The 17,385-nt window shown below is 35.6% G+C and overlaps 1 protein-coding gene across 1 annotated transcript in view; it reads left to right on the top strand.

Annotated features, from left to right (window-relative positions):
- The window catches only part of SUGCT (succinyl-CoA:glutarate-CoA transferase), a 1,528,177-nt gene that overhangs the window by 273,699 nt on the left and 1,237,093 nt on the right, over positions 1–17,385 (top strand). Inside the window, exon 8 of the mRNA XM_042780991.1 lies at positions 1,146–1,289. Coding sequence (XP_042636925.1) covers positions 1,146–1,289 — 144 coding nt within the window. The remainder of the gene's footprint in view (positions 1–1,145; positions 1,290–17,385) is intronic.

The following is a 17,385-nucleotide window of genomic DNA, read 5'->3' as shown; positions in this document are numbered from 1 at the left end:
ACAATAGCTGATGATAATGTTGATTATAATTTTGATAAATAACTTTTACAGAGTACTTATTGTGTGTGACGCACTGTTGTAAAACCTTTGCATATAGCCAAAGGATTAGATTGTTAAACCAGATTGAATTGATCTAGAGATGTAACCAGTGTCAAGCTTTACTAATAATTTCAAAGATACAATCAATCAAATCTGTAGGAGAATCAGAGAGAGATCCTGAATGTTCAGAATCCTTTCTTCTCCTATTAGAGAAAAACTTGCAGATCCAGAGCAATAGATAAGATTCCTAATGAAGTACAGGAGTTATCTCACACAAAAGAGAGTATTACAAGCTGTGAAACATCTTCATTTTAAATTCATTCTCATAGCTCATGCCAGTGCTCCATAAATCTATAGATTCTAGGTTTGCTTACCATAGTAATCCTAAACTAGGGACATCTTGCTAAAAGTATTCTGTGGATAAGTGCACTTCTCCTAGCAACTACCATTAGTTTATTTATCAACTCTTACATATTTATAAGGAGCTCTGGTGGCATTGTGGTTAAGGCACTGGACGGCTAAACAAATCTCGGCAGTTTGAATTCTCTACCCTCTCCAAGGGAGAAAGATAGGGTGGGTGTGCTTTCGTAAACACTTACAGACTTGAAAACCCTATGGGGGTGGCTGTGAGTTGGAATTGGCTTGATGGCAGTGTGCGTGTAACATGTTTATAAGGAAATTAGATCTCTTGTATTGTTTCCTGAGATAGCTTCCCACTCAGCCAGAGAAAATGCTACTTTAACTTCTTCTCCCCAACAGATTAACTCATTAAAATTCATTTTCAAGCATTTTTATTTTTTAGTATAAACAAAGCAAACTATTTTAAGAAGGAACTTCAGACTTGTATTGAAAAATCTTTGGTTTGGTTTGATTTAGTTTGGTTCATAGGGTATATGGTGAGAAATACACTAAATATAAACATAGTTCCACCATCCACAGATATGCAATGACAATTTGTTATATTTGTTTCATAAGTGTGTGTGTGTGTGTGTGTGATAGCATACTTTATATACATTTTTTTTTCTCTTACTTAACCTTGTTATATGTGAGAAATCTTACAAGGTTTTAATTTTCTTTCTGTCTTTTCAATCCAATTCTGAAATCAGGATGGAGATCCAGTTCGCCCAGGAGTGGCCATGACTGATCTTGCCACTGGCCTATATGCTTACGGAGCCATCATGGCTGGATTGATACAAAGATATAAAACTGGGAAGGGACTGTTCATTGATTGTAACCTACTGTCGTCTCAGGTATGAATCCCAGTATTATTTCAGATAATGGTGTAAAAACACGTGTCTGAGTTATACTTTTTAAATTCAAATCCTTTGGTCACACATGCAAAAACATTAAAAACAACAACAACAAAGCAGAAAACAAAGCCAAAGAACAACGAAAGTTGATCTGTTTTGATATACTTATTGACATATTGAAAGAAATAGACCAAGATTTTGTTGTAATATGGACAACTTTGTTGAAATAGAATTTTAAAGACTGTTTTCATTAAACTTAAGTCTATTACTACTTATAAGACCAAAAATACAGTGCTTTTGTTACATTATCTCTTCAACTTCTTTTTGCAAGGATTTCTTCTTCTTTTTTTTTTTTTTTTTCCCATGGACCCCTTTGGTAGTCTGGTGAAGATTGTAGGTATTTTCTGATCATGATGCTTCTAGATGAATGAAATGACATATTTAGGATTACAAAATTAAGCTAATTATGTTGAAGTACAGTGATTGAAATGTAAAAATGTCAACTTTGTGCTATAGTAATATAGGTGATTCTTTATCAACACACCAAACAACGGTATCTTGCAGTGGTTCCAATAACTATTGCAATTTTCAGATAGTGTTGAGCATAGATAATATTTCAAGATATCTGCAACAAGTAAAATATAACATAAAAATTTTATTCTCATAAATTTTTTATTGGTGATCAAGTCATAGATATTGCTAATGCCACTCTGGTTTACTGGCTAAATTCATAATTGATGAAAATATTAAAAATTAATTAGAGATTAATGAAAATAAAGCTATAATTTTTTCCATCCAAGTAATGAACTACTAGAATTCTGACTATGGACTCCAGATTAAGAAATTTTAGTTTAGATAGTTATCAGTTATGTTTTGCTAAATACAACACTGTTGGAATAAAAGGGTTAATTCACTCCCAAATGATATTTTACCTCCTTTTTACTGGATCAGACCCAAATTCTGTACCATATGTGGAAGCTGATTCTGAATAGATAATTTTTCAGGGATAGAAAAAGAAAATATTTAATTTGTGTGAGGAGACCTTTTACTGTGGGAAAAATTACTTTATAGACATAGAGGCCTCTGTTGGGAATTTCAGATTTAAATGCCATACATGGGAAAATAGTAAACTTGGAACATTGCTTTGGAGTTTTTTCTCTTAGGCAAAATTAAGGAGTTGTACAGAAGTAAAAAACATCAGTATAGTTGAAGATGAAATATCATGTATGGGTTTTTAACAGTAGTTTTGAGTCCCATTCAGAATATAATGGTTGTAAAAAAGGTATAAGAACTCCCTCCAAAATGAATGTCTAATTCTGTAACAGAGAACAACACAGATGTTAGATATGGAAAGGAACTGAAGGTATTCTAATCCCACTCCCTAATTTTATAGCTGCAAAATCCTGTGGCATAAGAGTTTAAGTGATCAGCTACAAGCTATACTTCTGATGAATATGGGATCTGGGTAGGTCTGTCTTCATGAATGTGTGACCTATGCAGTCCCAGGGGTCTAGGCCTTAGTTGAATTGATGTTCTGCTGCTGCCATCTTGAAATTTTAATATTTTTTGAGCAAGGTTCTTGTATCTTCATTTTGCACTAGGTCTTTTAATTATATTGCTGTTCCTTACCTGGAATGCTACTTAGGTCTCCTGATCTGTACCTAGAATGCTTTACTATATACTTGAATTATTAATTAGGTAGCTTTTGAAAAAATTCTCTTGTAGGGTACTTTTTGATTTTTTTCATTGTGGTGAGAATATATACGTACATATATGCATGCATACATAATACCTATATACAAGCATACACACACACACACACACATATATTCACCACAATAAAAAAAAGTATATAAATAAACCCACTGCTATAGAGTAGATTCTGACTCATAGCAGCCCTATAGGTCAGAGTAGAATTGCCCCATAGGATTTCCAAAGCTGTAAATCTCTATGGAAGCAGGCTGTCTCATCTTTTTTCCCACAGAGTGGGAAATAAGCCATTTCAATATTTTTTCACATGCACAATTCAGTAATATTAATCATTTTCATTATGTTGTGTAACCATCAACACTATCCATTTCCAAATTAGAATTTAATTATCTTGTTACTCTATAAAAAGGGCGTGGTGGAGGCATAGTTCTCTGACTGCCTCTAATTTCACAAGAGGGGAAGTGGATCAAGATCAGTATCAACAGTCCAATGCTGATTTCAATGAGGTGTATGTCAAACTACCACTATGCTCCAATCTTTTCACCAATTCTGACACAAACCATCCTTCCCACATCATTTTCTACTTCTCTGCTAGGGTCAATAATTCATTGCAGCAGCCACACACAACTTACAGAAAATATTCATGATTTGGGGCTTTATTAGGGAAGTAAGGCTACAATTCTGGATCAGGAACACAATTCTTCCATCAGGACAGCCTACCCTCAACCATTCCTGAAGGCACAACTCTCTTTGGCTCTTGGCCTCTGCCCTGCTTGGGCAAGTGTTACAAATCTCTTTTAGCTCTGCCAGTAAGTTCCTAGAAGCACCCCACTCTTCTAGTAAGCCTTGGTCTGAATGCACTGAGCTTTCTCACTCTGTGGGTCTGGAAGCCCACTGGGCTGTCTGCTGCCAAGTCTGCTGCCAGGTCTGCTGCCAGGTCTGCTGCCACTGTTTCTCTGCTTCTCCTTCTTTCTGTCTCAGCAGAGTGTTTTGTTACAGCTCTCTTTCTCTCTCTGCAGTATTGAAGAAGTTCAGCACAGAGATCTTGGGTCCAAAGATGTGCTTCCACTCTGATCTCTTCTTTCTTAATGATAGTATGATCCCCACTTCTCACCTCTTGGATGGCTCATTTCAAGCCTAGCAAGATAACAAAACTGACCAATCCCCACATTAGGGTTTCATATACCTTATTTGTGTGGTCTCACCCCTACAAGAGTACCATGGACCTTATTTACATTATTAACAAACTGTCTGATATCCTTAGTGGGCCTCAAGTGCCTCACATTTGCTTAGTCCCACCCAGTCATCTGGCGGAAGTCAGAAACACTACAGCTAGAAGGGCCATACCAAGCAATTCACTGTACTGCAAGTACAATGTACTGCAATGTACTAACACATTGATTGGCAATGTAGAAATGTGTGTTTCTCTGGGGTGGGGATAGGGGTTTGAAACCACTTGAAGGGCTGTTTTGAAATGTGAGTACAATGAGTACAAAACACATATATATATTTTAGTCATTTTCGATTTATGTGTCTTTTCCTGCTATTTATGTTGCTCTTTGAGACTGTAAATTCTATGAGTTCAGGGACAATTTTGTTTTTTTCTTACAGTGTATCCTTAATGCCTCACACAATATTTGTCAAATAAGAGGCTTTTCAATCTTTAGAGTCAATGGGAGAACCACTGCTACCAATAGGAATGTGTCATAGTCCTTATATTTGATGGAGAATATTGGTAAAAGGCAGAAAACCATTGACTTAAGAGGTTGATAAACAGGTGATGATGAGATGATTTGCTTTAGGCAAAAATGGTAGTGATGATTTGGTTTATTGTACTGTAGTTAATCCAGTCATTGTTTCTATTAGTGCCTTTAAGACTCATTAACTGCCTTTTAACAATAAGAATTTATTATACCTTATTTTAGAGTGACATACTTTCACATCTACTATTTTATATGATCTTCATAATAATCACTTGTGATGGGTGTCTAGGGCAGGAATTTTTTATTTTACTCACAAGGAAACTAAGGCTAACAGAGCTTGGCAACAGAGTCACAGCAAGAGCTCAGGTTTCCAACATCCTGACTGATTCTCCTTTTTTTCTATTTTCTGAAGGCAAAAGCTTTGGGAGACTTGTCACTGACAGACCAGTGAGCTTTTGGCTTTCCTGTGGTGAAGCTCCAAGGGAGGGGGAAAATTGAGTAAGAGGCAGAGGAAGTAAAATTAGCAGTTGGTAACAGAGAAACCATAGCAAGACACCACCCCCACCCCCTGAAAAAAGCGTACCAAAAACCACAAAAAGAAAGTATAGCAAAGTGGGCCCATGTGGATCATTATTTATCGTGTTTTTTGATTGAGTGGGTGAAAACTGTCATGGGATTTAATTTGATGGGTAAGTGTTGAAGTATGAGCATTTTGAGAAAAACAGCATATGAAGTTATGGTATGACTGGATGCTTTTTGTTTCAGTTCTAATCAGCTGAGTGCTCACTGTGTCCCAGGTTCTGTTCTAGCTAGGCCTGGAGCAAGAGGAGATGCAGCTGCCCAAAGGTTAGGTAGCAAGTTAGATCAAATTTGTTACAATGCAGTTCAGTAAGTATAGTGGAACCAGCTGAGTTGTTGGGAGAGTTGAAGGTGTTATGTGAGCTGTGTCTTGAAGGTCAGGTAAGAGGTGGGAGAAAAGTGCATTCCTGGCAAGGTTAACAGCCAATGCAAAGGCAAAGAGATATGACAAAGCTGCAGCTTGGAAAATGAGCAGGGAATGGCAGGAGACAGTATTGAAGAGCTTGGACCAGTGTTGTTAAGAGTCCTGTATGTCATGCTTAAGGAGCTCTGGTAATGTAGTGGTTAAGGAATTTGGCTGTTAACCAGAAGGTTGGCAGTTCAAACACACCAGCTGCTCCATGGAAGAAAGACGAGATGGTTTGCTTCTGTAGATTTATAGCCTTAGAAACCCAATGGGGGTCACAATGAGTTGTTTTGTCTGATTCTTTGCCTCTGCACTATTTCTTGTCTCTAGGTTCTCTTCTCATGTGTGCTTCTTTAGCTTGGGCATCTTTTATCTTCTATCTTTTTCTCACTTGTCCATCTTTACTCTCCTCTTTTCACTTTATTTCTATGCTGTCTCACTTTCTCCTTCTCTCTTCCTTTCCTCCATCGTTAATTACCTGGAGTAATTGCCACAGTTCTGGTTCCAGATAACATACTCTTATACCATGCTATTTTGGAAAAATTCAGAATCTTCTAGTAGTTCCCATGGGAGAAAAAGGAAATATTTCTTCCTAGGAACCCCAGAGAACAAGGCCATATATTTCTTTGGGTTAAATAACTTCCTGAACTGATTTATTGGGGCCTGAACTGATTTATTTGGGCCTGGAATATATTGACTGACTTAAGCTTCCTATGGATGTACGAGGGATGAAGTTAACTCTATCCAAACCACGTGGCTGAGACTTCCTAAAAAGATCTTTCCCAGAGAAAGATCTGGTTATTTTTTGGCCAGAGGAATGGAAAATGGATGTTGGGAGGTAATCAACAAATGTCCAGTGTATTGGCCTATAGGGTCCTTTTGAGGATCTGATGCAATAAAGAATGTGAAAAATGTTTTATAAATTAGAAAATAGTCTGATGACTAGCATTAATTTTATTAAGTTGTTGAAAAAATATTTTACAGCTTTAGAAATGTGCTGAGATTAAAAGTTGGTTATTGACATAATTGTTTTATTATTATTAAATATAATTTTTATAATAGAGAAATCTTGACTAACTTCACTTTGTCTTTCAATTTAGATAACATTCGTAGATTCTAGATCCAAAACTCAAACCACAAGATTTTTAAAGCCTGCTTTATGTAAATGAGAAGTGCTATTTCTAGATACTCTTCAAAGTAACATGATAGGAAACTTCACCTTTTTTTTTTAATGCATTCATATTCCTTCTTTTTAAATCTAAATGTTCACCTGTATTAAACAAATTAAAAATTTGTACTTAATTTCAGCTGCCTGGAAAATGACTGAGATTTAATGCAGTTGTAAAAAATATACGTTTTCTACTCATTTTGATTGCATTACATAGGGTGAAAATGAATGATTATAGCATTCAATGTCAGTTGCTAAAAATGAAATTTTACACTCCCTCTCTTAATAGTGATCTGGTATACAATAGACAAATTATATTTGATTTGAATAGTAGCTAATTATTAACTCAGAGATGATTGCCTCTACCACAACAAAACCATTTTAAGTAGTTCATTGTAGAGACATGATAATTGCCAGGATGTGGTTTGTAGTGGACACCAGATTTTTGTAGTTTCAAGGCTATAAACTTTTAACCCTTGCTATAAAATTCTTTTGATTTTTTAGCCTTAAGATGATTTAAAGTTGTCAGCTGAAGATTGTCTAACGTCAGCATCTAAACAGTGTCCTTTAAATGATATTGGTAAATAACAAGGAAGTGGGTTTGGATTTGGTTCCAATTACTCTGTTACTCTTATTCTTCTGTTGTGGCTTACAGAAATATCTCTTGGAACTTTTAATATCCTTCCTGTATTTAATTGCAACCAGGCACTCCAAATTACTACTACAATCAGTTAGTTTCTTTAGCTCAAAATTTCCATAATTATTTTCACATATAGAATGTTTTGCCATTTTTGATGTTCCTAACCTTTCCCCATATTTATATATTGATTATTTTTAGGTTAGATAAAAATCTTCCTCTCATTATTTTAGCACATTGTAATGGATAAATTTTTGACTCTTAAAAAAAAAACTATAGTAATCTGAAATTCATCTTTTTGTTTATTTCAATAGACTTTTGTTTTTGCTTTACTTTTTCACTCTACATCTATTTTTTTGAAAATTTGATTGCTATACATTTTACATATCTCAAAATGCACTCTATTTTGTGTACAATTTAATGATTAGTAGTTCATTTATTGATTTGTGCAGCCATCACCATAAGTGAAGTTTTGAAGGAAGTATTCATACAGTTACCCTTGATCTGAGTCTTACCCATGAGACTGGAATGGTTCAGTTTTGAGTGGAGAGTACCTAGGGCTGGGATAACCCAGTAGAAAAATTGAAGACTGCATTATTACTTTTGTAGACTCTGAGTACTCTGCCTTCATTGGATACTTTCTTCCATTAAAAAAATATTGAAAATTGGTTAACGGGTCATGGGCAGTTTCCATGGCCACCAGGGGAAGCCGCTGGGATCTGAGGGGTGTGGGACAGTGTGATGGGTACACACTGCAAGTACCTATAATAAACCCTTTGGCTTTGATGGTCAAAATAATATTTGTATTGATAATTATATTTTATGGCTGCATGGATATAAAGATGAAGATAATCCAGGCTATATTCATTATTATTTTTATCACATTAAGTTTTGCTTCTAATTTTAAAAGGAATTACATTAAAACAGTTTTGTAACCCCTAAAAGTATCTGCAAAAGTGAGCATTAGGTACTGTGCCTACTATGCCTAATTGTTGTCAGTCATGGAAGAATTGCCTTGAGAATAATCTATAAATGTACTAAGTCTATGATGAAAGACAAGTGTATATCCAGGAAGGAAGTAGAGTCTGAAAGCTGAGATGATGCAGAGGGTAAGTAGAGTGGGAGCAAAGTATATGATCACAGAAGTTGAGAGAATAGAATGGGGAAGACAAAAAAGAGAAGGTAACAACAGAAAATTCAGGAAATAAGTGAACCCTGTCTTTATTGAGAAGTCCAGTGCCTGAATTTTTGCTTTAATGGCTCTTTCCAGCCTGACAACAGTCAGTTACTTGTGGCCAATTTTTACTCCTAGTCCAACTGCCATTCTTTAACTAACATTCTTCCTAACTAAGGATTCTCACTGCTCTATTGGTTTAGGTTCAGGAGATATAAATGGACATTAATGTTGATCTAATATTAAGATAAGTAATAAGAAGTCAAACATACAATAAAATATAAAACTTGAGGTGACTCCAAAGAGAAGTGTTACAAAGAATTTTAGATAATCTACTATTTTATGTTATTATTTTATACTTTTGGTTGGAAAATACAAATTAGCTACAATACAAAACATGAGTGATTGCCTTTTTAATGAAGATTCCATGAAATACAAGTGTATTGAGAGGATGCTCTGGTTTTGTATAATTGAAAGCATTAATTATATTCATGGGTATTGAGTATTTTTATGTAACATAAGCCACAAATAAGGGAAATCAGGCATTTTAACTCATAATAATTGATAATGACTAGTGGGAGCATATCCCAAAGCAGGAAAGAATGAAACAGAAAGACAAATTTCATGGTGATCTAATTTAATTCTCTTTTTAGTTGATTTAAACCAATCTGGTGCTTTCAAAATGTTCAAAAAAATACAAACATAATTAAGATCAAGATATAAAAGAAATGGGAGATATATGATCTATTGGTGTTGACAGTATTTCCTAAAATCAGATTTTATCCTTTCTGAATATTACATAATAATGAATTTAATGGACTGCTTCTAAGGGTGCGTTGTACAGTATTACCCATATTCTCCACTACCTGGGTTGAACACTTTATTCTTATAACCATATCAATCAGTTCCACCTTTATCTTTGTACTGTGCGAAGTTAGGAAGTCTTATGTAGAATAAAATTTAGTAGTGACATCCTTGCATATTGGCTAGTAAATTAAGGCTGGTTATTTGCCTGCCATAAGTTAAAGACCAACTGATTCCTAGTGGACTGTGTGTATTTGCCCCAACAAATTATGCCATTACTGTTGATAAAATATAAATAAACCATTAACATCAAGCATGGTGGCTAAGATTTAGTTATAGGAAAACTAGTTCTTCACAAAATGGTTGTGAGGTGTAAGGGTGATAAATTTGTTAATGTTTATAATTTTTTTGCACTGTGGAGTTATTATATACCTGTTGTTGTTGTTGTTATGTGCCGTCGAGTCAAATCTGACTCATAGTGACCCCTTCTTGGGTTTCCGAGGCAGTATCACTACGGAAGTAGGATTGCCCAACCTTCCTTCCGAGGAGTGGCTGGTGGGTTTGAACCGCCAGCCGTCTGGTTAGCAGGGAAGTGTCTTAGCCACTATGCTACCAGACATGCTACCAGATTATATACCTACAATGTATAAGAAGACTTTGATTATTAGGTGGAGTGCTTGGCAATTTGGATATTCTGATTGATTCCATTTTCTAGATAACTTAGGGTTAAAAGGGAACACCTTTGATTTCAACTCTTGTTTTAAAAAAATCTTCTGAAATGCTTGAACTTACTTTTCTATTATGGTAAATGCAACATAGTAAATACATTTTCGCCTTAAAAGTTGTTATGATCTCTGACTCTTTTTACACAATCCCTTTAGGAAGTAAGATCTGCACTAACAGAATCCATCTATTTTTCCCTACCTGTTCTACATCTACTATATGCCAGAGTATATAGTGAATGACAAATAAGTCATAAAGGTTTCTTCCCTAAGGGAACTTACATTGTAGTTGGAGAGACAGACAATAAACAAGTAATACCTGATAAATGTACGAAAGGAAATAAGCTGTTTGATATCGATAACAGGAATAGTTCTGTTAGGCTGATTAAGAAAGACTTCTCTGAATCAAATTCTGGGGAATAGGAAGGAGATTGCTGTGGCAAGATTGCTCTAGATAGAAGGAACAGTAAATGTAAAGGCCTGAAGCAGGACCTGTTCTAAGAAATGACAAAAGGCTGGTGTCACTGACTGCAGGACATCTGTTGGAAGTTGACATTGGTACTCATCTGGCCATTCATGAATATTCATTTGAAGAATAAACATATGATGTGACATTTCAAATATTCCAACATTCTATAGTTAGTAGGCCCATTGGAAGTTAATAGTCGGTAATAGACTTTTTTTGGGAGAGGGGATTCCTTGGCAGTGTATTGGGTTAACACTGTAGAGCAAGTGTTGAGTCCTGGTGCCATTTTGGTAGAATGGTAGCAGAAGAAACACAAGACTACAAGTAACTTTAATCTTTTCTGCTATTTTGGCCAACTGCACACCAGTATGGAGAAGGATGAGACTATTTTTGCAAGCATAGTGCTGTGATTATTAATAATGTCTACCCAAGTACTGTATTGGAAGATTGCTATAAATTTTCTACCCTTGAAGTAGATAGATGGATCCAGCATTGGATGAGTTTCATAGGCTGTTCATTCCTCAAAGTTGAATTCTTGAGAGTGGCTTTATTAACATAGTAAAATCTATATAGCATCTAGTGGATACTGTTGCTTTGTGTTAGGTGCCCTGGAGCTGCCTTCAACTCATAGTGATCCTTTGTACAATAGAAAGAAGCACTGCCCCATTTTGCACCATCCTCATAATTCTTGCTATGCTTGAGCCCATCATTGCAGCCACTGGGTCAGTCCATCTTGTTGAGGCTCTTTCTCTTTTTCACTGATCCTCTGATTTACCAAGCATGATAGCCTTCTCCAGGGACTGTTTCCTTCTGAAAACATGACCAAAGTACATGAGATGAAATCTGTCCATCCTTGTTTCTAAGGAGCATTCCAGCTGTCCTTCTTTCATGACAGATTTGTTCATTCTTCTGGAAGTCCATGGTATATTCAGTATTTTTTGCCAACACCACAATTCACATCTATCAGTTCTTCTTCAGTCTTCCTTATTCATTGTCCAGCTTTCACATGCATATGAGGCTACTGAAAATACCATGGCTTGGGTCAGGTGCACCTTGGTGTTCAAAGTGACATCTTTGCTCTTTAACATTTAAAGAGGTCTTTAAAGTGGGTACTAGATGCTGTTAAACACTTTATCTATATTAATTATTTCCACAACAACTCTATTAGTCCCAGTTCATTCAGCCTCCAGAGTAAACCTCCTGAGGCACCGAATTATACTGTAACTTGTCCTATGTCACACCAGTAAGTAGCAGAGCTGGAACATGCATTCAGTCTTGCTCCAGAGTCCATGCTATATGGCTTCTCTTCCCAAAGGTATGAGACACACCCATTATTCATTCATTCATTCATTTAAATGTTTATTCAGTACCTGATGCTAAGTATGCTATTACTCTTGGCAATGTAATAATAAATAAGGATGTCTGGGAATATGTTTTAGCTCCCAAAAGAGGTATACAGAAATAACACATCTTGATTTCATTTTTGGAAAAATGATTTTAATAAGTAATGTGGCTAGCTGTGATCAATACAACTTACTGTGATGAAAGAAATGTGCTGTGTCTGCACTGTCCAACGAAATAGCCACCAGCAACATGTGTCTCTTGAGTACTTGAAATGTGGCAAGTATGACTGAGTAACTGAATTTCAAATTATGTTTAATTTTAATTATTTAAAATACACTACATATATGGCCATTGGCTACCTTATTGGACATTGCAGCGCTAGATTGTGTCATTTTCCAATAATGAGCCATTTGACTAGAAATCTTTATATGCTTACCAAATAATAAATGGATAAACAAAACGTGGTATCCGAATACTGTAGGATATTTTTGGCAATAAAAAAGAATGAAGTACTAATACATACTACAGCATGAATGATTATTTAAAAATAATGGCAACAGTGTCTACTCCACGAATGTTGTTGTTGTTATGTACTGTTGAATCAGTTCCAACTCATAGTGATCCTGTGTACAACAGAATGAAACACTGTCTGGTCCTGTGCCATCCATACAATCCTTGCTGTGTTTGAGCCCATTGTTGCAGCCACTGTGTCAATCTATTTCATTGAGAGTCTGCCTTTTTTTTCACTGACCCTTTACTTTACCAATTATAATATACTTCTCTAGTGATTACTCCTCCTGATAATATAGCCAAAGTATGTGAGATGAAATCTCACCATCTTTGCTTCTGAGGAGTATTTTGACTGTACTTCTTCCAAGACAGATTTGTTTCTTCATCTGGCAGTCCATAGTACATTCAATATTCTTTGCCAACACCATAATTCAAATATATCAATTCTTCTTTGGTTTTCCTTATTCTTTGTCCAGCTTTCATATGCATATGAGGCAATGAAAAATACCATGGCTTGGGTCAGGCACACCATACTCTTCAAAGTGACATCTTCACTTTTTAACACTTTAAAGAGGTTTGTAGCAGATTGGACCAATGAAATGTGTTTTATTTCTTCCATGGGCATTGATTGTGGATCCAATTAAAGTGAAATCCTTGACAATGTCAGTTCTTGTCTCCTTTTATCGTGATGTTGCTTATTGGTCTAATTGGAGGAATTTTTTTTCCCCTTTACATTGAGGTACAATCCATACTGAAGTCTGTAGTCAAATTTTTAATCAGTAAGTGTTTCTCAAGTCCTCTTTGTTTTCAGAAATCAAGGTTGTGTCATTTTCTTATTGACTAGTCGCCATTGTATTCATAATAAAAAAAGAACATTTCAAGATCTATCCTGAAGTACAATGCTGTCAGTAATAGTATAATATCCATATGCATTCTAGGAAGACTACTTAATACGACTGTTATTCTAATTTACGCATGAACCACTAAAGTCAAATGTGAAGAAATTGAAGAGTTTTACTAACTTCTGAGTCTGAAATTGATCAAACATACAATCAGGATGCATTGATAATTACTGATGGTTGGAATGCAAACGTTGGAAACAAAGAATGATTTGTAGTTGAAAAATGGCTTTGGTGATAGAAACAACTCCAGAGATAACATGATGGTATTTTGCAAGACCAACAATTTAGTCATTGCAAATACCTTTTATCAGCAATGTAAATGGTGACTATAAACGTGGACCTCACCAGATGTAATACACAGGAATCAAATTGACTACATCTGTGGAAAGAGGTGATGGAGAAGCTTAGTATCATTAGTTAGAACAAGAACAGAAACTGACTATGGAGACTTGCCTCTTGTACTTTGGTCATATTGTGGGGAGGGACCAGTCCCTGGAGAAGAATGTCATGCTTGGTAGAGAGAGAAAAAGAGGAAGACCCTCAGTGATATGGATTGGCACAGTAGTTGCACAATTGACTCAAGCATAGCAATGATTATGAGGATAGGCAGGACGGGCAGTGTTTTGTTCTGTTGTGCATGAAGTTGCTGTGAGTTAGAACTGACTAAAGGACACCTAACCAAAACAACAAGTCCATTAGCCATTATAATTGTAGATTCTTAGAAGTAATACAAAAGCAGCATAAAGTAATTTTATTTACTTTACTCATGCAAAGGTGCACAGATTTGTGTCCAATGCTAGTCCCTTATTATTTTTTGATCCAATCAGTGATAATATTGGTGTAACCTAAATATCAACTGATCTTGCCTCTTCTTTAAAGAAATGTTTAAAAGGAGATTGATCCCCATTCCATATCTTTGTGGAAGTCTGTGCCCCCTCTAGAATCTCTATGGATTCTTCAGCTTTTTTGTGCCTACAGCCATATGTTTTCATTGAACTAATTCTTGCTGCATTCATTCTCTTCTTTCAATCTTCCATGTACCATAATATAATCTAGTCTAATTTCTCTTTTTTAAAGGCATATGCCTGAGGCATTTATGTATGTTATGTACTTAACTTAAGGGGTTTCACATGCCAACAATACAAGAATTTGATATTACTCATCTGTATTCTTAAAAGTTTGACCCCTGTCACAGGGAATTTCCACTATTTGCCCTTTCCCACAGATCTAGCCTCCTGCCGCATTCTCTTTTGCTTCTTTACTCTTTCAAACTCTGGATCATCCACCCTTCTCTTGCATGTTCCTTTCCATGAAGGATTTCCTGCGATTTATGTGGAGCAATGTTGCCTTCCACCCCTCTTTAGACTGCAGGCCATTCTTTGTATGATCAAAGACTCATTTTAACGTGCTTGGTTATCTATTTTGTGTTTATTTCTTAGAGCAGTGTTATACAATAGAAATGTAATGGGAGTCACATGCACAATTTTTAAAGTAACAGCTTTATTGAGAAATAGCTCACATCCCATAAAATTTATCTTTCTAACATGTACAATTCAGTGGTTTTAAATATATATGCAGAATTGTACAATTATCACTTTCTAATTTTAGAGCATATCATCACCCCCGAAACAAACCTTGCACTCATCATTATCAATCCCTCTTTATTCCCACCTCTTCCAATCCCTGACAACTACTAATCTTCTCTGTCCCTGTCGATTTGGCCACTCTGGACATTTCTTAAAATGGAATCATATAATATGTGGCCTTTAGTGACTGGTTTCTTTCTCTTAGTGTACTGTTTTTAAGGTTCATCCATATTGTATGATGAATCAGTACTTCTTTCCTTTTCCTTGCTGAAAATATCCCATTGTATGGGGATACTAAATTTATTCATCCATTTATCAGTTGATGGAAATTTGGGTTATTTCCACTTTTGGGATATTATGAGTAATGCTGCTGTGAACAGTTGTGTATAAGTTTTGATGAGGACATATGTTTTCAAATATTTTGGGTATATATTTAGGAGCATAATTGCTGAGTCAAATGGCTAGCAACTCTATATGTAACCTTTTGAAGAACTGCCAAATTATTTTCCAAAGAGGTTGTACCATTTTACAATGCAACTAGCAGTGTATGAGGGTTCTAATTTCTCTGTATACTTCCCAACACTTATTATTCTTCACCTTATTTATTTTAGTCTTTACTGTGATGTTAAGTGGTACATCTTTGTGGTTTTTATTTGCATTTTCCTAATGACTAATAAGGAGCTCTGGTGGCATAGTGCCTATTTGACTGCTAACCAGAAGGCTGACGGTTCAAACCTACTAGCTACTCCTCAAAAGGAAGGTTGGGCAATCTACTTCTGTAGTGATACTGCCTCAGAAACCCAAGGAGGGGCCGTTATGAGTTAGATCCGACTTGCTGGCAGTGAGTGTGATTTTTTTGGTTTTAATGACTAATAATGTTGAGCATTTTTCATACGCTTATTGGACTTATTGGACACTTATATATCTTCTTTGGAGAAGTGCTTATTCAGCTTCTTTGCCCATTTATCTAGTTTAATTATTTGTCTTTTTAGTATTTAATTATAATTTATATACTCTTGATAAAAGTATCTTATACGAATATATGCTTTGTAAATATTCTGTGGATTTACTTTTCACTCTCTTGATTGTATTTATTGAAATGCTTTTAATTTTGATAAAGTCCAATATATGTATATATGAATATAATTTACACTTTTGGTATCATATTTAAAAGTCATTGCCAAATGAAAGAGCACCAATATTTATGGCTGTATTTCTTCAAGATTCGTGTAGTTTTAGCTTTTATGTTTAAGTTTATGATCCAATTGAGTTCATTTTTATATTTGGTGTAAGGTAGGGTTCCAAAAAAGAGATATGGTGTCAGGTGGGGGATCCAACAAAGAGCTATGGTGGTGCAGTGGCTAAACACTCAGCTGCTAACTAAAAAGGTGTTGATGGAATCCACCAGCTGCTCCCTGGGAGACAGGTGTGGCAATTTGCTTCCATAAAGATTACAGCCTTGGAAACTCTATGGGGCAATTCTGCTTTGTCCTTTAGTGTTGCTAGGAGTTGAAATCAGCTTGGGGGCAATGAGAAGGGTTCTACCTTCATTCTTTTGTACACTTTACATCATTTGTTGGGAAGAATATTTTTTTCTCCTTTTTAATTATCTTGACACTCTTGTTGAAAAATATGTTACTAAAATATTAGTTTCTGGACTCTCAATTCTATTCTGTTAATCAGTATGTCTATTCCTATGCCAGTACCACTTTTTCTTGATTAGTATAGCTTTATGGTAAGTTTTGAATAGGAGGATTTGCATTCTCTACCTTTGTTCTATTTTTTTCAAGATTCCTTTGGTTATTCTAGGTCTGTTGCGTTTCCTTATGACTGTCAAGATAAGATTGCCAATTTCTGCAATAAATCTAGTTGAGATTTGATAGAAATTTTATCTAATCTGTTGATCAGTTTTAACAGTATTGCTATCTTAACCATTTTAAGTATCTTTATTTATGAACATGTGATGTCTTTCCATTTGTGTAAGTCTTCTTTATTTTCTTTCAGTAGTGTTATGTAATTTTCTTTTTTTTTCAATAATTTTCTTTTTTTTTTAATTGTGATTTGGGTGAAGGTTTACAGAGCAAATTCACTTTCCATATAGCAGTTCACATATACTTGTTTCATGTCATTGACCACAGTTTAACACAATGCAACAGCTCCCCTCCCATTTCCTCCCCATAGTTACCTCTTCCCATTGTCCACCCCTCCATACACTCTTGCCCCCTGAGCTGTCTCCCTGTGCATAAGCAGCCCTTCTTTCTCCCATGATTGTTCTCTCCAAGGAGAGAATCTACTTGAGGTAAATGTTCAACTCATATGCCTGTATTTTGTTTGGCTGGAAACCACAGGTGTAGGTTCAATTCCAGACCTGAAGGGCAATTAGGG

The sequence above is a fragment of the Orycteropus afer genome, unplaced genomic scaffold (assembly GCF_000298275.1).
Source record: "Orycteropus afer afer isolate SDZICR_OR568_19922 unplaced genomic scaffold, OryAfe1.0 scaffold00077, whole genome shotgun sequence".
In the NCBI taxonomy this organism is placed as follows: Eukaryota; Metazoa; Chordata; class Mammalia; order Tubulidentata; family Orycteropodidae; genus Orycteropus; species Orycteropus afer.
This window is presented reverse-complemented; position numbering and strand designations above follow the sequence as displayed.